A 20573-nucleotide genomic window follows, 5' to 3' on the forward strand; every position below is an offset into this window, starting at 1 on the left:
TAAATTCAGACAGAAATATGCCATGTACATATATATATATATATATATATACATATACATACACATATATATACATATATGTCCTTAAGATTTGCACAGTTTTTTTAATATAGTCTCATTTAATCTATTTGCTATTATGAAAAAAAAGAAAATAATTTAGACTGTTCTATTAACTTTCTGCCTCTTTTTCCTTTTTAGTAGTATTCTGCATAAAAGATGTGTGATCAGACATTTTTAGTTAACGTGTTTGGTTCCTGTGACAAATGCTTCAAGCAAAGGGCTTTGAGGCCAGTTTTCATCCGATCTCAACAACTCAGCTACTGTTCAGTATGTGCGGCTTTGGTAAGACAGCAATTTTTGTTAAGTATCCTGGACTTTTAAAATAAAGGTGGGAATTTCAGTTTCAGTTTGAACAACACAAGCATTCTCACTCGTATAATTTCATTCCGTTCTATTTCATAAGCACTTATTGAGTACCTACATGCCAGTAACGGTGGGAGGTGCTTGGGATCCATAGATAAAAATCCACTTTTTACTTTATCCTGTACCTGGAGGTAGCGAGGTGATGCAGTAGATAGATCCCTGGACGTGGAAGACCCAAGTTCAAAGCTGTGTGATTCTGAGCAAGTCACTTTACCTTTGTCTGCCTCAGTTTCCTCATCTGAGAAATGGGGACAATAGTGAAGATAAAGTGAGATAATCTTCAAAAATCACTTTACAAAGAGCTATAGAAGTACTAGCTGCTTATTACTATTATTAACACTTTCTTTTCTCTCAGTTGCTTATCTGTGGAATATATAACAAACTGAATGGGAAAATATTCAATAAATACAACTGCTGTATTGTTTATAGCATACGTAACATATAGCATTCCCTCAATTTCCAGTTCTTGACCACCACAGTAAAAACAATAAACTACCCCAGAAAAATTCTAGAGTAGCCCCTTATTCTTCATGAGAACATCTGTTCTCATATAAAGACTGAAGTTCCTTAGAATGGTAGTAAGCTGAGTGCTGAATGAGAGGGCTTTAAGCACCTAGAGACTCCTTTCTAGATAGATTAAGAAAGTGATTTCACCTCTCAGCGTTACATGGCTGGGAACAGAAACTGTCTCATGCGCACACACATGCACACACACACCTCCTCTGCAGGAATCTAGTCAAGATTCTCCTATACTGCATTGGGGTGTGTGTGTTCATCCCTCATTGCCAATGAAGACCATGCCATGAGGGAAATAATGACATGACTTGCACTTGACTTTGTTTTGAGTGAGGGAAGGCTATGCAGGTCACCAGCCTCACTTCTCCTCCAGAGCCATCTGAATCCAGTGACCAGATCAAGATGCCTGGAGATGACCCAAGATGAGGCAATTGGGGCTAAGTGACTTGCCCAAGGTCACACAGCTAGTGAGTGTCAAGTGTCTGAGGTGAGATTTGAACTCAGGTCCTCCTGACTCTTGCACTGCTGCTCTAGCCACTACACCACCTGGCTGCCATCCTGCATTGTGAAGGGGTTAGTTCAACAACCCAAAGATAGTTGGAAACTTTGTGGGGAGGGGAGAGTCAGGAGCCATGATTTTCTTAAATTTAGAAAACACAATTCAAAGAAATGTTATAGTGGCTAGATAACACGCCAAAGAAATCAGGGAGCCCCAGGATGAGTACTTCCTCTGACACACATAATGGCCGGTTGACCCTGGGCAAGTCATATAAGTGCCCCAGGCAACTCTCCAAGATGGGGGCTCTAACTTTTTTTGTGTCATGGATCCTTTTGGCAGTCTAGTGAAACGTAAGGACCCCTTCTCAGAATAATGTTTGTTGCCACCATCCATAATCAGTGGAAAGATGAAATTTCAGTTAGAGGTTAGTGAAAATAAAGATGTAAATTTTTTCCCATCCAAGTTTGGGACTCCACAGATGAGAGCCCAGTTAAGAACCTGTGCTCTGACTCTGAGTTGCAGAGCAGGTATTGACCTGCATTGATGGAAGGAGATGCTGATTGAATCACAGATGTGGTGCGAAAAAATTAAAATTAAAAATAGAGAAGACAGTTCATCGTTTTTCTCCAGCCAGTTCTGGCTTGTGACTAAATGAATAGTAGTAATATAATATACATCATAATAATCCTATAAAATAGGCAGCATGTTAGTTTCCCCATTTCATGGTTAAGAAAACTGAGACTGAGAAATGAAATGATTCATCACACAAGTAGTGATGTCACAGCTTCCACCCAAACCCCAGCATCCCAAGGCCAGTCTGACGATGCTTTGCTCACTATGCCATCCTGATTCCCAAGGTATAATCTTGTAAAACCCCAAATAATCACTGTGCAATTTCAAAAAGCACGTCAACCTTTAAGAATATTTTATTCTTCACTGAAATATAGTTTTAACAACAAGATAGTGAGGCTGGCATAGGGGGAAGTGCCCTGGGTCTGGAGGGAGAAGATCAGGGTCTATTGCTGACTGACCGTAGGGCTTTGGGCAAGTTGCTTCATCTCTGTTTGATCAAGTCTGCACTTTGAAGGGACTAGACTAAAGTGACTTTGAAAGTCCATTCCAAATTAGATACTTTCTAGAACTTTCTAACCCTCTCAAGTACCTACAAAATGTAACAGTGTAGTTGAAAAAAGACCCAGACTTAAAATCAGAGGATCTCTGTTCTCATTTATTATGTATATTTATTAACTTATGTATAATTTATATCATATGTAGTCTCTTACATTCTTATATATTAAGATCAGTTCTTAGCTCTCACATTTATTATGTATAACTGTGAACAAGATACTTAACCTCTGAGTTCTAGTTTCCTCATTCGTCAAATGAGTGTAATGACAACTTGTAATATCTACCTTACAAGATTGTTGTAAAGAAAGCCTAAATGAAAGTGAAGGATTATTTGCAAATAGAGCATATGCTTAATATATAGTTTAAGGAAACAGGTTTTTTTAATGCAATAATTATCCATATTAAAGAGTTTTAGTTGCAATCTTTAATTCCGAAATTTCCTTAAGAACTATGAAAATGGGATTCTATTTGAAGTACATTTTGTTCAAAGTTCTGCTCCACTGGCTATGCCCTACTTCTATCTACTAGGAAAACAGGCACATTCAGCTCTTAAAATAACTACTTTCTGGCAGGCTAAATGCCTGCTCTCTGTTAACTGGGTTTATTAATGCCTTCCCCAGTGTATACAAGCAGCATAGGAACCTGGAGTGTTCTGCTTTTAAACAGATATGACACAGAACCTAGTCCTGATCCTTCATAGTTCTCAAAGGCAGATACAAGATACACTTGCTGGCCATGCACTTTCTGGGGGCCGTTCTATATTCTCCAGATATTTACAAATATATCTTGACATTTTGCTTTGTTTTCCATTTTCACTCAAATGTTTGGAGGCTCTGTGTGTGTTCGTCCTTCGTTGCCAAAGAAGATCATGCCATCAGAGAAATAATGACATGACTTGCACTTGACTTTGTTTTTGAGTGAGGGAGGGCTATGCAGGTCACCAGCCTCTGGAGAAGTCCTCCAGAGGCATCTGAATCCAGTGACCAGATATTCACCAGGATGACTGGAGATGACCGAGGATGAGGCAATTGGGGTTAAGTGACTTGCCCAAGGTCACACAGCTAGTGAGTGTCAAGTGTCTGAGGTGAGATTTGAATTCAGGTCCTCCTGACTCCTGCACTGGTGCTCTATCCACTGCACCACCTCACTGCCCCAGGAGGCTCTGTAGCCATAGTCTCAAAGAAGGACTTCTTTTTTATGAAGTGGTATTTAACCAAACTACCGCGATGCTTCATCATTAGTTGTTTGATCCTTGAAAGTGAATTCTGGAATCTCAATTTCAGCCAGTCATTCACAATTTTCATTTCCTAAAGAGACTATAAATAAAGTGGGGATCCTTGGGCACAAGGAAAGTGAGAAAGACTGAGCTGCCAAAACCAGTTGCCTGAAATGAAGTCCCGTGACCATCAGTCAACAATCTGATCAAGAAATGGGAAAGCTGAGACTGGCAGGGAGGTATTTTGTTGTCGCCTTTCCCATTCTAGTAATGATACCTTCAGCTTGACCTCTCCTACAAGTAATGTCTAAAATCTTCAGGAAATGCCTAGAAAACCTGGTTAGACTTTACCCCTTCTGCCCCAGAGTTTCCTTCATTGAACTTTGAAAAACTGACACAAAGAGCTAATCTGAATCCGAAATGATTTAATGTAAAATCATTAAAAATAATATAAAAAGTATGCTCTTGAAAGCAAAAACCTTTTAAGAATACATATATTTTTTAACTATTATTAGAACCTCCTCAAATAATTCCTTTTTTATACACCTTTGACAGCTGTTTGGTGCCCCAGTTTGCTTGGAAGACCCTATGTCTCCATTGTATTTTGCCCAAAATATACTTGATCCTAAAATATTGAAGAATTTCTAGTTGCAATTCAAACTTTTTTTCACAGGATCATGGGTGTCTTCTTGTCTTTTTTTTTCTTCTAACAATTCTGGAAAAGTCACTCTGACCCCTGAGCAAGAGATGGCCTCCAAGCAGAATGGGCTTCTCTAAATTACTACCTATGTGAGCAGATTTGCAAGACTAGGTGTATCTCCCTGCCTAGAAAAAAAAATCCTCACCGAGGTCCTAGAAGTTCTGAAATATTACAGTCAGTCCATCTACTAGCATTTATTAAGTGTTTGCTATGTACCATGCACTGTACTAAGCTCTGGATAAACAAAGAAAAACAAAATACAGTCCCTGCTCTCAGGGAGCTCAAAATCTAATAGAGGAAACGGCATAATGACTGTACAAACAGGATTCAGACAGGGTATAGAGGGTGGGTGGTCATTTCAAAGTCAAGGCACCAAGATTAAGGAAAACTAGGAAGGGCTTCTTGAAGTTGAGACTTGAATGAAGCAAGGAGGTAGAGATAAAAAAAGAGAGAATTCCAGGCATGGGGCATAGCCAATGAACCTGCCCTGGGGCAAACGATAGAGCATTTTGTTCAAGGAACAGCCAGATGGGCAGTGTCACTGGCTCCAAGGGTATTGGGGGGGGGGGGTAGAGAAGGGGGGGTGATAATATCACTGAAAGGTACGGAGGGGCCAGATTATGAAGAGCTTTGAAAGTCAAAAGAGTTTATATTGGATCTTAGAGGATCCTTATTAGGGAGCCGCTAGAGTGTATTAGGGCAGCTAGGTGTCAGATTGAATAGAGTGGCCTGGAGTCGGGATGATTCATCTTCCTGAGCTCAAATCTGGCCTCAGATATTTACTAACTGTGAACCTGGGCAAGTCGCTTAACCCTTTTGTCTCAGTTTCCTCATCTGTAAAATAAGCTGGACAAAGAAATGGCAAGTCACTCTAGTATCTCCGCCAAGAAAATCCCAAATAGAGTTACAAAGAATTGGACATGACTGAAAATGACTGAACAAGAAAAAAGAGCTTATTAAATGGGGGAGGGGGAACTGTCAGATTCATGTTTTAAAAAGATCAATTTGACAACTAAGTGGAGAATAGATTGGATGGCAGGGAGATCAATCAACAGATGATCGCACTAGTCCATTCACAAGGTAATGAGGTGCTGTTAACAGAGTGGTTGCACAGGACATCTTCAAGGTCTTTTCTTTAGCACACACAAACTGATCACTCTCACCTCCCTCCCACTCCCTATTCAGCAGGTGGAGGGGCGGGGAAGGGAAGGGGTGGCAAGGCAACCTTGTGGTCCCACCCAACTCTCAGTGGCCCCAGTGGCCCATCTGCTGAATTTTATTTCTTATTCAAAGCCAAGACAAACACTGAACATGCCATGATACCCCTTGGAGGTAAGCGGAGTCCCTCCGGTGGTGTCAGGACACTCATCAATTACTTCCCATCAAATATATTCGCTCCAGCCCCTGGTCCAGCCAGACACCCCAAGGGCTGAGTGAAATCTGGTCCTTCCTCCAAGGGTACCACGCCCGGGGCGTGGCTGGGAGGGAGGGCCTGAGGGGAAGGTCACCTCTCCAGCACCGGGGGGGGGGGGGGGGGCCACCAGGGCACGCCCAGTCTCCCCCACTTCGCTTAGCAACCCTTGGCTGCGGAGGGATCGCTCCCCCCACTAGGGGCTCCAGGGCAGCCTGGAGTAACAGCGACTCCCCATCCACCGGCAGCGTCACAGTGACGGGAAAGGGAAGAGGGCGAGAGGAAGTAGAGGCCAGTGGCTCAGGGAGACAGCAGCTGGAGCTGCTGGAGCCACAGCATCAGCCCCCGCCCCCCTCCCTCTTCTCCTCCTCCTCCTTCGCCTCCTGTTCTTCTTCTCCCTGTCATCTCTCCTCTTCTCCTCTCTTCTCTCCACCCCTCCCTGGTCCCGCGACCCGGAAAGATGGCAGCAGAGGGCCTGCACGAGAACGAGACCCTGGCATCTCTGAAGAGCGAGGCCGAGAGCCTGAAAAGCAAACTGGAGGAGGAGCGGGCGAAGCTGCACGATGTGGAGCGTGAGTGGGCTGAACCGGGGCGGAAAGGGCGTGCGAGAGACCAGAGCGGAGAGCTGAGGCTGGATGGAGATGGAGATGAGGATGGGGATAGGGATGGGGATGGAACTGGGGATGGGGATGGGATGGGGATGGGGATGGGAATGGCGATGGGGATGGCGATGGCGATGGGGATGGGGATGGGGCTGAGGCTGGATGGGGATGGCGATGGCGATGGCGATGGCGGGGGAGAGCTGGGAATCGGGAGCTGGGCTGGAAACCCAGCTGCAGAATTACTCTGGCCCTCCTGTCTGCTCCGAGACCAGGGTGTTTTTTCCCCTGGGTGGAGAACTCCGCTGGGTAAACAGAAAAAGCTAGTGCCTTTCGGTAGGGGAGTTGAGGGAAGGGAATGAACAGGTGAGCGCTTGGAGCTGGGAAGATTTTGAGGGAAGAGAGGACAATCTCCCTCCTGGAGATGGTCCTGGCTCTTTGGCAGCCTCTTGCAGCACAGCCTAGCCTGTTGATGCGTTAAAACAGGTTACCCTTCCCTTGACCCCACCTCCCCTTGGGTACCATTCGCATTTCCGAGCTCTGCCCCAATAGGAGACCTGCAGAGAGAGGCATCCTTCACACACCGTCGGGGTCATCGGAAGGCAGGAACGAACGCCCGGCTGAGGCTGCCGCCGTGATTTACATTCTTTTCTGTGACCTACAAAATGTTTATGAAAGTCATATTTGACTTGTGACTGTTGTGGTTAAAATAACCTTCCCACAGGGATTTATGTGGAAATTTTTATATAGTGGGGCCTCATAAATAGTTGTGGGGCATACAGAAATGTCGGTAGCTGGTTGGAGATAAGGGAATGGAGAGAGAATTCCAGATGGGGCCCAGGGACCACAAATAGAACTCTGTCTCCCAAATACCAGTGTGGTCACGTCCCTTTGTTCCTGATCTAGACATACAGCCACTGACCATGGAAAACTAGTATGTTAATGTGCTTTGAGCTAAGAGCGGGGAGCCCTGAGCTCCTAAATTCTTTTGGAGGCTCCCCAAATCATTTCTGATCATGGGTCAAATCACATCACTACTATGGTTTTCCTCAGTGGGTGATTCTGTCCCCCAAAGCATAGATAGCTAAGTAAAAATCATTACTACTACTCATCGCTAAGCTTCAAAGATTAAAATTACAATGATTTTTCTTTGAGGAAAAATGGCAATCCCACAACTCTTTGCCCAGTGATAGTTTTACGTATTGTAGCAATAGTTGAGTTTTTGAGAGCTTTTTCTTTTTTGCTCTTCTGCCTTTTCTTTCCCTTGCTTTTGACTTTGGAAAGAAAATAGACCATAGCGAAACTCATTTTTGCATTCGTTTTGTTCTTTTGGGCAAGGATGGAAAAAAACCAGTTCCTGAAATGTAAAATTGGTTGATTTAGGGCTCAATCAGATGCATCAGAATAATAAAGTTGTAGTTTTGTTAGATAACAAAGCATAGGATAGAATCTTTTAAACAAATGCAAGCACTATTCACCCTTAGCAGAATCCAAGACAGGGCATCATCAATGACTGAACCAATTAGATGGCTATTTTTATATGACTCTTGAATAAATCAACTTCCTATTGCCACTTTCTCTTTTGGCAAGGAGTTTTCAAGTCAGCAAGACTTTAAAAAGTTGTTCTTTTCTACTAACTTTTTAAGATGAAGAATGATGTTATTCAAAGTAACTGCTACAGAACTGACCTCTACTTTGCACAAAGGTGATTCCAGAAAAATATTATCTGCAGAATCTGATCACCCCTACTCAGAAAAGCACAGTAGCACCACTGCCTTAAGTATAAAGCATTCAGCCCTGTATTTAAGGTGCTTTACAATCTGGCTCCAACTTATCTTTCCAGCCTTATCTCTACTACTTCCTCTCATATATTGTATATATGTGGCCCCTGTCACTATCTGTGTGACTTTAGGCAAGTTTGGGTTATTTAGCATTCCTTGGCCTCAGTTTCCCCATCTGTGAAACCAATAGGTTAAGGTAGATGGCATCCAAGGACTTTTACAGTTATAAATCTATGAACTTGTGAACCTACTCCAGTGAGACTGGCCCACTCACCTTTGCCTAATAACATCTTATACTTTCCTACCTACAAAAGTCTGAAACATGTCAGAGCTGAAAAGGAGCTCAGAGGCTTTGATACAGTACAATCTATGGCTAAGAGTAAGAGGTAGTTTATTTCATTTTTTTTATACCTCTAAGTGGTAAGAAGTTTTTCTTACACCAACTGGACTAAATTTTCCTCTTTACTTTTCTACCCTCTTGTTGCAAACAGAACAAGTCTATTCCCTCTTCCACAGGAGAATCCATCAAATATTTCAGACAGTTGTCCTACTATGTTTTTTCTAAGACAACTTATATTCATTTTTTCTCCATACCGAGATTCGTCCCTTGTCAAAATTCTCACCATCCTTCAGAGCCTTTCTCAGATATCACTTCCTTCATGACCAGATTCCCCTAGCATTCCCTCTGAATGCCCATGCAACTGTACTCCTCTCTTATGGTGCATGCCACATTGGACCTTATATTGTGTGTGATCTCCTCTGGAAAAGGAAGACTGAAATACAGAGAGGTCACAAAGGAGTTGCATCAGTGGGACCAGTATCAACATGGACCAAATCATGGATTACTCAGTCAGCAATCATGTCTGAAGTGCTTAGTGTGTACCGGGGACTATGCTAAGTTCTGGGAATAAAAAAAAAAAGGTGCAAAACCAGTACATTTGTTTGTACAGGATGCCCAGTACCTTTGTAATTCTTTTTATCTCCCCAGCTCTGGATAGGCAGTCAATCAACAAACATTTGTGAAGAGCTTACTCAGTGCCAGGGGACTGTTTTAGGTGCTAGGCATGAAAACATAAGAAGTAAAGCAATTCCTGTCCTCAAGGAGCTTACTCACAGCTATATCAGGGCAGAACTGGTCCAGTTGTTTCAAACACATCCAACTCATACCCAAATGGGTTTTCTTGGCAAGAATAACAAGGGTTTGTTTTTCTTTCTTTCTGGGGGGAGGGGGTGAAAGGGAGTGAGATAGGGGAGGAGAAAAGGTTAGATTTTCATTAATTGAAGAAATAAAATTGAATTTTAAAAAATTTATCAATGTCCTTCCTAAATATCGGTCCCTAGCACTGAACACAGTGATCCATATGTGTTCTAACCAGGGCAGAAGACAGCCAGATCATAGCCTCCTTATTCCAGGATGCTCCCTCACTCTCCTTAATGTAGCCTAAGATTTCATTAGCTTTTGTGGTCCCTTATTACACTTTGAACTTGAAATCCACCTAAACTACCTTAATCCCCACCTAAATCCACCTAAACCCTCAGATTCTTTCAGACAAACTGGTCTCTCCTCAAATCCACCCCAACCACCACCAATCTGGTATTCATGAAACTGATTTCTAGGTAAAATTTATCCCAGCATAGCTATATGATATAAGAGCATTAGAGAGTCACAAAATAAAATGCTGTGTGAGAGCAGAGGGAAAAATTGTTGCTGACTAGAGGAATAAAAAATAAGCTTTCTGGAGGAATTAACTTTTGAGTTGGATTTTTTAAATGGGTAGAAATTAAATGGGCTAAGAGAGGAGAGCAAGGTCCCATGTACAAGAAATAGAACAGTAAGGTACGTTCAGGAAGCAGAGTACTGTCCAGGTTGGTTGGAGCAAAAAGTAAAGTAATGTAAAGCTAGAAAAGCAGGCTATATAAATGTAAGTGATTACTATTGTAAGCAAATATGCAATTAAAAAGATTATTCTGGCAGCAATATACAGCCAGAAAAAAATCTTTTTTTGAATTTATTCTGGGAAGTCTAAAAAATGCCCCCCAAAAAGGGTAGTAAAGCCTAGATAAGAAGTAGGAGTTCTGATTTTCCCCATTTAAAATATCTGGTTTATCCAGGAAACATTCCCGGCATAATCCTTTTACATGTAAAATTCATCAGCTCCACGTTTTAAATTGTCATTAAATGTGTCTCTTTTCAGAAGGATTATGTGCCTTGAAAGCATGTTTAATCTTAGGTCAGTTTATCAATGACCTTACAGAACTGAGAAGTAGGACATCAGATGTTTTTATAACATTTCACCTGTCACATACTTACTCAACATTTATATCTTTTCATATTAAAAAAAAGCCCTTAGGTTTTTTTTAATCATGAGGTTCCTGATTATAAAATAATCAGTAAATAATGGATTAATGCCAACCCTGGCTAAAGATACCAGATCCTAATAGAAAGGGCAGGCCTTCTCTAAATTAGAACCCTAAAATGTCAGAGTTGGAAGGGACCACAAAAGTCATCTTGGGTTTTATTTACATATGAGGGAGTGATTTTTCTGAGATGCCACCATGGTTGCCCCAGAATTGTATTTCACTTGGTAATTTTGTCATGTTTTACAATTTGAATATGGAACAGTGGCCATCATTACTAAGTGTCTAAGAGTACTATTGAGGAAAACCCCCAGGCCTTGAGGGCCTGGTTGAATATCCTGCTTCTGAGAGCCAGTGATCGATCCTATTGGTGCAGCACCTACCTTCCTTTCCCGTTCCTCATGCACATAGACATCCCACCACCACAAAGAATTACGAGAAAGTTTCCTAGAGATGATTACTACCTCCAAGTCAGATTGGGCCAGTCCATTGTCTTGCAGGGCTCCTGACTATCCTGAGCTCTACTATTCTTGTACAGAGTTCTATCACGGTCTCAGTCCCATTTTCCCTATAACTTTCCCTCTTAGTTGGCCAGAAAATGATCATCCACTCTATTGTTGGTGTTCTCCTTCTCTAAAGTAATTTGGGAACAGTGTGAGTGGATTCAAGACATACATGCTCTCTCCTCTTCAAGCCCATTCCTGGCGTAATGGTCTGTACCAGGAAGCTCATCGAGCTTTGAATGTTGAGACCACTCTAACTCTACCCCCTCCACAGAAGCTGTGGAAATAGCAGAGTGCCTGTTCTTTTAACAGCTGTGACATTAGTTATACATCCCAGCTTTTGAGGAGGCTTGGAAACATAGCTCCATGGAGACTAGGACTCCACAAAGGAACAGGAAAACAATATTGTATGTCTCAGAACTAACTTGTCCCCTGTATCTTCTATCCTATCAGTGGGACACTCCCTCCACTTGCCAAGGAACTGTCCTTAAGTAGGATGGCCCACGTCTTAGTCAGTTATTTCAATATCTTCCTAGTATGATTGATCATCCTTTGCTCCAAGGAATTTATCCTGACTGTCCAGGGAACTGTCCCCAGTTTCTTCCCATTAGTCTTTGGAAGCAAATGTCTAAAACACATGTTTGCTAATAGCCAAGAAAATCTACCACCCAATCCTAGCTAGGAAGGAGCATCATAGGCATGTTTCCAGAAGATTCCAGAAATGTTCCCACTAATGTGTGCTAATAGAATTGAAATTCAAAATGAGTATCACTGGCATTTGGGATAGAATAAGTCCAACAAGATAACAATTATTTCCCCCCAAAGTTCCCATCACATCTCCTTCAACACTTAGCATAGAATACTTGACACATAGTAGTTACTTAATAAATGCTTGCTGATTGATTGATTCAGCAATCAGTTTTACCAAGTTGGTCAGAATTAGGCCCAGAGACTTAGTTTCCCTTGCCGTTTCTTTCACCATTTGAAGGATGAAATTATCATTAAAGCAAGCCAAGGGATTATTGGTGATTTAGCTTTTGGCCATTGACAGCTAGATAATTTAAGCTCCTTCATCACCTACTCCTAACATTCCTCTACTGTATTATACCTCCATGACAGCCTCTCAGGCATTTCCTTCTTCTGTTCAGGTGGCTTGTAGAAGTGCTATCAAACTCAGATGCAAAGCGGGTGGGGATCACTACAGATACCTATTGACTTAGAAAATTACATAATAACATTATCTATGTTCTGTTGTATTTTTCTTTATTTTGTTACATATTTCCCAGTTACATTTTAATTTGATTCTCTAATGTTTGCTACCTCTGACCTATAGTGTACAAGAAGTATAAGACAATAAGTATAATTTCTGCTTCTCTCTGGCTCAATTTTCATCCAAATATTTACCATGCTTTCTTTCTCCATTCTCTACCATGCTTTATTCTGACAAGTAGGAAGGGAAGTAATGAGAGAGTAGTGTTCTAGAAGCCAAGCGAAGAAGAAAGAATACAGTAGTGTTAAATATTCTTAAAAATTTGAAAAGACCATTTGCTCTTAAACGTTTAAACTCACTAGTGATTTTGTGGAGAGTAATTTCGATTCACTGGTCAAAGTGGACACTCCATTACTAAGTTTAACAGAAAACAGAAAAAAGAGGGTTTCATGAAGAGATAACACATTTAAGGTAGGGTTTTTTTTTCTAGGATAAGGAATATGTGATTGGGGCTACAAGCATAAGGAAAAAATCCAGTGAAGAGAAAGAGATTGAAAATGAAAAAGAAAGGGAATGATTGATGGGGAAAATTCCTAAAGGAGAGATAAAGGGAAAGGAGAGGATCAAGGGCACAAGCGAAGAGTATTTGATTAGAAGGTTGCCCCATTCTGAGATGGAAGAAGGAGGGAAAGGGAAAGATATGGAGATTAAGTGAACATTAAGCATGTCTTTGTATGGAACCATTTATTCAAGATTCTGGTCTCTTGTGCTCATGGTTTTTTGATATTTTTTTAAGGTGGTACCTAGAAGGGAGATCCATCAGGAGGCTACTACCAAAAAAAAGCAGTTGATTTCTTTATAAAATGTGTGTGCATATATAATATATATGCATATAAAATGTCATTGATATTCATTTCATCAGTGGCCTTTTCCTTGTGTTTCTTTCTGACTCCTTTAATTCAAAGGAATTAAGTGTTTGCACAAAACTTTGGGATTGGGCAGAAATTAAAGAGTTAATTTGAATTCAGTATGAGTGTGTCAGTAAGAAGGGAACAGGAAAATATTCTGGGAAAAATAGGTGATGGTTGGCATATATTCTCACTTTCACTCCATGAGGAGTTTCTGTTTTGGTTGGTGAATCAGGCCTTTTCATTTTAGAATCTAAAGAACAATGTTAGAATATGAACATTTTCTTGAGGGGTGGAGGTGGGAGGAGGAGCACACTTAATGTCCTCATGCTGCAAGCAGCCCATGTTGGTGGGTGGCTATTAAAGTGAGAAAACATACACATACACACACACACGCACACTTCCTCCTATGAAAATACAGATAATCATCAGACTTCAGCTGTTATTTGAATATCGGGAGGGAGGTATGGTTTTCAGATCTATTTGAAAAGCTTTTAAAAACACACAACACAGGCATTGGGTTAGATGAGTAAGTTCCTTTAAATATGTGGAAATTCCCCTTCAAAGTACATGTTAAGAAGTATAAAAGTGCTTTCATAGTTTTAATAGACTGGAAGAAGCAATCTATTAAAGAATATTCCATACAGGATCTGGAGCAGAAAAAACACTGACTCTCGACAAAGGGCCTACATTCCAGCCCTGCCTCTAACGCTAGCTGTGTGACCTTGGCCCAGTTACTTAACTTACTTCATCAGTAAGTGAGGGAGTTAGACTCAGATAGTCTCTGAGGCCCCTGGCACTTCTACAGCTACAATCCTAACAGGTCACATTTATTAAGTACTTTCCAATTTACAGAGCAACTTATATGCATCATTTCATCTGATCTTCACATGACCCTGTTAGGACACTTCTGTAATTATTCTCATCCCCAGTTTGTAGTTTGAGGAAGGGCACTTAGCAGAAAAGGGGAGAACCAAATGCTAGGAAATGAAGCAATTGGCCCAAGGGCGCTTGGGGATAGCAGAGGGAGAAGCAGGAAGGTGAAACTCAAACTCTGACCCAATATTGTTGAGTCCAGTGCGCCATAGTGTAGAGAAAGTATCTGTGTCTAGAAAAATACTGACAACTGGGGGCAAAGAATCTAGGGTTTGGTGGAGGTTTTCTCCATAGTAGTGAGTTTCTTCCTCCTAGTTAGATCTGGGGTAAGAATGTGCATATGTTCATAAAGAAAGAGTCTTACCAAATTCATCTGATTTTCTTTTAGAATGGAATAACTAGTCTTATGGAGAAAAGAGAAATAAGAATATAGAGAGGATGTCCCAAAAGTTACTTATATTGCCCTGAGACCTTTGGAATACCCTCTGTGTGTGTGTGTGTGTGTGTGTGTATATATATATATGCATATATGTATGTATATATGTGTGTGTGTGTGTATGTGTTACACACACACACACACACACACATATCCACACACTTTGGGGAGGCAGGCTGGGGAGATGGTAGCACTCATTTGAGATTATCCCCAAGAAACATAATCATCCTCTTGGAGGGAGGATGCTGTTGTTATCCAGCAGTACCTGTGGCTTCAGTGACAGCAACAAGGCTGCTGAGAATGAAAGCAGTTCTAGGGCTTTGAGGACTATCCCGGCACCCCCATCTCCTCCTCCTGGCAACAAGAAATCTTTGGTTCACAGGTTCTCTGGGGAAGAAAAAGCACTCATCTCAAATCCCACATTTCCTTTTCTCCCCTCTTCCTTTTATCCCACCCAGTGCCAACTGCTAGTAATAACTTCTTTCAAATTAGATCATCTACTCTTTGCATATCATATTTGGATTTAGTTATTTACTATGTTATTTTCCCCATTAGAATATAAGCTCCTTGAGGGCAAGGATTCCCCCCACCCTCCAAATTTCTCCAACTCTTAGAACATTAGCTGACTTACAGTAAATGCTTTAAAACAAAAGTTTGTTGACTGACTAACAAAAGTGCCAGTGTCCAGTGAGGAATATCTCACAGCCCACTCAAGCTCAGAATGGGCTTTTTTCTCCCTTTTTTGTCTGCTTCCTTAGCAGCTCGCTTCAAATATTGCAGGGAAAAGTCAGAGTACTGACTGTCTAATTCTTGCCTGACCACACGCTAACGGTATTCATTACTATCAATCAATTGATCAGCAAACATTTATTGAGCACCTTTTACGTGCCACACATTGTGCTAACATGCAGAGGATACAAAAAGCAGTAGGAGGAAAGTTACTTAACCTGCTTTGACTTTACTTTCTTTATTATAAATCGAAGGCATTTTACTAAAAGCTGATCCCAGAGACCATTTCCAATCTCTGACACTAAGGTCTTGTATACAAAAAAAAAAAAATCACAGGATTCAGGTGGGCTGAAGGGAATCCCAACACCTCCCAGAGCTTCGATTTCCTCCTCTGTAAAGTGAAAATGGGAGTGCTTATACCATCTGCCTCACAGGGCTGTTGGAAGGAAAGCACTTGACAAACTCTGAAGTGAGTCAATACTAACGGTGGAGAAAGAAATGGCAAACCATTCCATCTTTGGCAAGAAAACCCCAAACGAGCTCCCGAAGAATTAGACGTGACTAAAATGACTGAACAATAATATTGTTGACTAGCAAGTACCAGCAGAATTGTTTTTCAGGGTTCTTTTAAGGCTTGAATGTTTAGAAAGAAGCAGCTTTCTTTGCCTTTGAGTTCTCTCAGCCAGGCCTTCGCTTTTCTATATAAGGCGTTGCATTAGATATTGAGATACAAAAATTTAGAAGTAGCAGAAGCTGGCAATCTTGTGGGTTGATGTAACCCATGTAACTGACTATCCCTGCTTTAATTATGGTCAAGTTTATGAAAGGAAGACCTTCTGGTATAGCAGAATAAGTACTAGATTGGAGGTCCAAGGATCTGAATTTGCCCCTTACCACATAGGTGGCACAGTGGATACAATGCTGGACCTGGAGTCAGGAAGATGTAAGTTCAAATTGGCCTCAGACATTTAGTGGATATGTTGCCCAGGGCAAGTCACTTAGTATTATGTTTGCCTCAGTTTCTTCAGCTGTAAAATGGGGATAATAATAGACCTACCTCCCAGGGTTGTCATGTGGCTAAAATGAGATGATATTTGTAGGTGTTTGCAAACCTTAAAGCACTTTGGAAATACTTATCATTATTATTACACTAGCAAGTTATATAAATTCCTGAACCAAAGAACGCTGACTGGATTATGTCCAAAAGGGAGTTAGTCAAAATAGCAGCTTGGCCCAGCAAAACATTTTCTTTGAATGTGACATAGAAATTACTTTCAGATAACTGGATACATTTTGAGGGCTGTTACAATATCCTGGAAACACTTTAACTGGCCTGTACCTCACTCTCACTCTCTGCGTTTCCTGAGAACATGAATTCCTGTGAAGTGATATCTTGCCAAACTAAAGCTAGGCTAAACCTTCTTACTTTTTACCAAAACTTCTCTTGATTCCTGGAAATATCTATTTCCCACATGGTAGATTCCTCCAACCCCCTACTACCTGACAGCCTTGCTCCTGTTCAGAGCTTGTGTTCGGAATGTTAGAACACTGAATTCCTCTGTGTCAATTTGTAACTGTTCTAGGTTAGCTGTTCTGGTAAGTTCAAGGGACATAGGCAGCTTCCTTTTTGTGTTATTACCTTGTACATTATTACATCTCCTTCTTAACTGAAGGAGAATGAGGTGTGATTCAGAAGTGTTCTACGTAAACTTAGAGGTTTTACTTCTATCTTTCTAGCCAGTCTTTCTGTCACCTCTTTTTGGCTCCATACCTTCTCCCCACCCAGTCAGTGTAGGTATTCCCCAAGATTGTCCTTGATCTTCTTGTCTATTTATACCCCTGACTGCCGCAATCTCGCTCTATCCCTAACCTCTACCCACTGACATCCTTTTCTCCAAGGCTCAGCTGTGCTGCTGCCTCCTCTGTGAAGCCTTTCCTGAACCCTTCAGCTAGAAAAATAGCACATGCAATTTTGACCTCTCTTATATAGGAAACCTTTTTTAACTTGTATTATAATTTTTTGTGTTTATCTTACCCAAATGGGAAAAGGAAGTTTGGCACAGTGGATAGAGAGCTAGCCTCAGTATCAGGAAGTCCTGGCTTCAAGTCCTACTTCTGACGTATTCTGGCCTTGTGACCTTGGGCAAGTCACAACCCTACAGTGTCCCCAAGCTGTCCTCTAGGGTTGTAAATCAGAGAGCAAATGCTTACCTCCATTGGTACAAAGTTTCCTACATCAAATCCAGGCTTACTTTCCCAATAGGAAGAAGGGAAATAAGGAGTAGCTAGGTGGTACGGTGGATAGAGTATGTTGGTGGTACTGTAGATAAAGCAGCACCAGACCCTAGAATCAGGATGACCTGAATTCAAATCTGGCCCTGCCTAGTTGTCTCACCCTGGGCAAATCACTTAACTCTAATTGCCTCCCAAAAAAAGAATAAGGGAAATAAGCATTTATTAAGATCATTTCATTTTATTTAATCAATGACCTGCTATGTGCCAGGTACCATCCTAAACGCTAAGACACTTACGTGATTTGCCATTTCCTTCTCAAGCTCATTGTACAGATGAGGAACTGAGGCAAACAGGATGAAGTAACTTGCCTGTGGTCACACCACTGGTAGAGGGGCCAGATCTGAACTCCAGAAAATGAGTCTTCCTGACCCCAGGCCTGGCACTCTATCCACTGTGACACCTAGCTTCCCCAATCAGTAATCATTTATTAAACACCTACTATATGCCAGACACTGAATTAGGCACAAGATATGCAAAGACAAAAACAAAACAATGCCTACCCTCAAGGAGTTTACTTTCAGTCAGAAGAAATGCTGTGTACATATGTGGTTGGTTGTTGTCAGTCTTCAAAGAGGACCAAAATGGCATCGCCATTGTAAAGTGAAATTTCGGTGTGTCTGACTGGGGCTGATCAGGCCTGGTCTGCTACATATACATGGAAGCATGTGCAGAGTATGGACAAGACAAATGCAAGGTAGTTTAGGAAGAGAAAGGACAGATGCTGGGAAGATCATGTAAAAGGAACTTTTAAAATGTAAGATATTTTTAAAGACTCCAACCCTCCTTTGTAAAATATGGTGTTGCATGGGAATAACATTGATAAGAGTCTAAACTATTATAAAATAATTACAGCCCTATAGACATTAACTCAGAGCCAGAACTAAGGAGGACATCAGAACTTAGAGGTCAGTGATAATGCTGAATGTAGGAACACATGAGCTTAGCATCTAGTTAGTGAGAACAATTAAAGAGCCATTTTCCCTTCTTGCCCCCCATAGTGTAACCCAAGGGAGCTCCTTCCTGCCCCGTCTTGGTTCTGCCCCATTCCTCCAAGCCCCAGGAGTCTCTGCTTCCTCCCTCATCCGCCAATAGTCCTGAGCACTGATATTTCTGGTCTCCACTTCCCATATCAAATTGTATTGACTTAAGTTGATATGAGGACACCTTTCCTGTGTTCTGTGGAGATTTACTTGGGGACCACAAATTGATTAATCAATCAACAAATATTTATTAGTGCTTTTTATTATGTGCCAGACACTCATCGAAGAACTGGGCATATAAAGAAAGGCAGAAACAGTCCTCAAAGACCTCCCATTCCAAAATGAAATAATAACAAAGTAGAATAAATTGAATAAATAATTAGGGACATATAAGATATATAGAATAAGAAGATAGACGGGAACATGAAAGGGAACCACATTAGCATCTGGGGGAACTGGTAAAAGGTCTCCTGCAGGCCTCCTGGAGCTCACTGAGCAGGGGAGGGTACAATGACATTGTCAGATGTATACTTTAGAAAAGTCATTTTGGCAGCTGAGTGGACGATAGATTGTGTGGGGAGGGACTTGTAGCCGGGAGACCTATTTAAAGACTATTGAAATAGTCCAGTTGAGAAGTGATAAGAGCCTGAATGAACTAGGATTGTGATTGTGTGAGCAGAGAGAAAGGAATGTGAACAAGAGATATCATGAAAGGTAGACATCAGTGAATTGGATATTATTATAAGCTATGATCCTTTATAAATCATTCAACATGCCGTAATTTTCCACCATGAATGTGACACAACCTTCTTCTAACCCATTGCTTTCTTCTAACCCAGTGCATCAGGTAGCTGAACGGGTGGAGGCTCTGGGTCAGTTTGTGATGAAGACAAGAAGAACCCTCAAGGGCCATGGGAACAAAGTCCTATGCATGGACTGGTGTAAAGACAGAAGGAGAATTGTGAGCTCTTCTCAGGTAAAATACATTTGTTCTCAAAATGCAGTTCACTGATAATGGCTTCTGGTGCATGTACTTAAATAAGAAGAAATAAAAATATATTTTCTCCAAATTCTTTCCCAATTCTTGTAACTTTCATTCAACCATGTCAGTCTCCCAGAAGATAAATCAATATTATAAATGCTGCACCCTTAGGAGTGAAAATTCACTTGGGAATTATCTGTATGTGATCTTTACTGAGCAAAATAATTTATTCCTTTCTAAATGTATAGGGTATCATTTGTTTACAAAAAAAAATCAATAGCAATTTCATGGTTTTCTTGGGCTTAAAAAACTATTCATTCCTTCAGCATTTCTTTAGTCCCTCAAGAAGACAGCATGAGGTAATAGGAAAAGCACAGAATTTGGCATCAGAGAAAGTGGACTTTAATCCTAGAATAGTGCCAGTGTGACCTTGGACAGGTCATAGTGTGTCTGTCTTTGCCTTGGATTTGCTAATCTGTAAAATGGAGAAGTTGGACTAAATTATCTATAACATCCTTTTTGGTTCTACATCTTAGGACCTGCCCCCCCAAAAAATCTCAGCATGCTCTCCCATTCTCCTCACCAGAATGGTTCCTCAAGATGTTTGGCTGTTTTTTGTGGAAAAAAAAAAACCTTATATACCCAAAAAGATGAAAGTGGGTCATTGTCAAGGATATTCAAATGTGCTAAGGCCGGAAAGGTCATTCCTAAAGAATACCTATGGAGACATTTTGAACAATGATCATATTATCAGTATAAGAAGTGTGTTGCTTTCCAGGATGACTACTTTGAAAGGAACACTCTTTAGATGTATCACTTATGGTATATTTGTTAAAAATCAATCGTGTTACTTTCTAGGCACACCTCATATCTGGATATCAATAGTCTCATAGAGATAAATTAATGTTAGAGTACTGTCCATTGCACCAGTCGGTCTAAAATCCACCTCTGGAAATGACTAGGAAGTAATTCCTTTCAGTATGGCCTTTCAGTCTAGAATCTCTAACCTGTCTGAGAAACATT

General features: G+C 41.1%; 1 protein-coding gene across 2 annotated transcripts in view; it reads left to right on the forward strand.

Moving 5' to 3' along the window:
- The first annotated feature begins 201 nt into the window (after positions 1–201).
- GNB5 (G protein subunit beta 5) overlaps positions 202–20573 on the forward strand; it is a 54706-nt gene continuing 34334 nt past the window's right edge. The window contains exons 1-3 of one of the 2 annotated variants that reach the window (XM_072623925.1): positions 202–342; positions 6354–6465; positions 19408–19544. In XM_072623925.1, coding sequence (XP_072480026.1) covers positions 217–342; positions 6354–6465; positions 19408–19544 — 375 coding nt within the window. In that variant the 5' untranslated portion in view covers positions 202–216. Of the gene's footprint in view, positions 343–6142; positions 6466–19407; positions 19545–20573 lie in introns of those variants that run through there. The other variant, XM_072623924.1, reaches the window with a different exon arrangement.

Source organism: Notamacropus eugenii, chromosome 7 (assembly GCF_028372415.1).
Source record: "Notamacropus eugenii isolate mMacEug1 chromosome 7, mMacEug1.pri_v2, whole genome shotgun sequence".
Lineage (NCBI taxonomy): Eukaryota > Metazoa > Chordata > Mammalia > Diprotodontia > Macropodidae > Notamacropus > Notamacropus eugenii.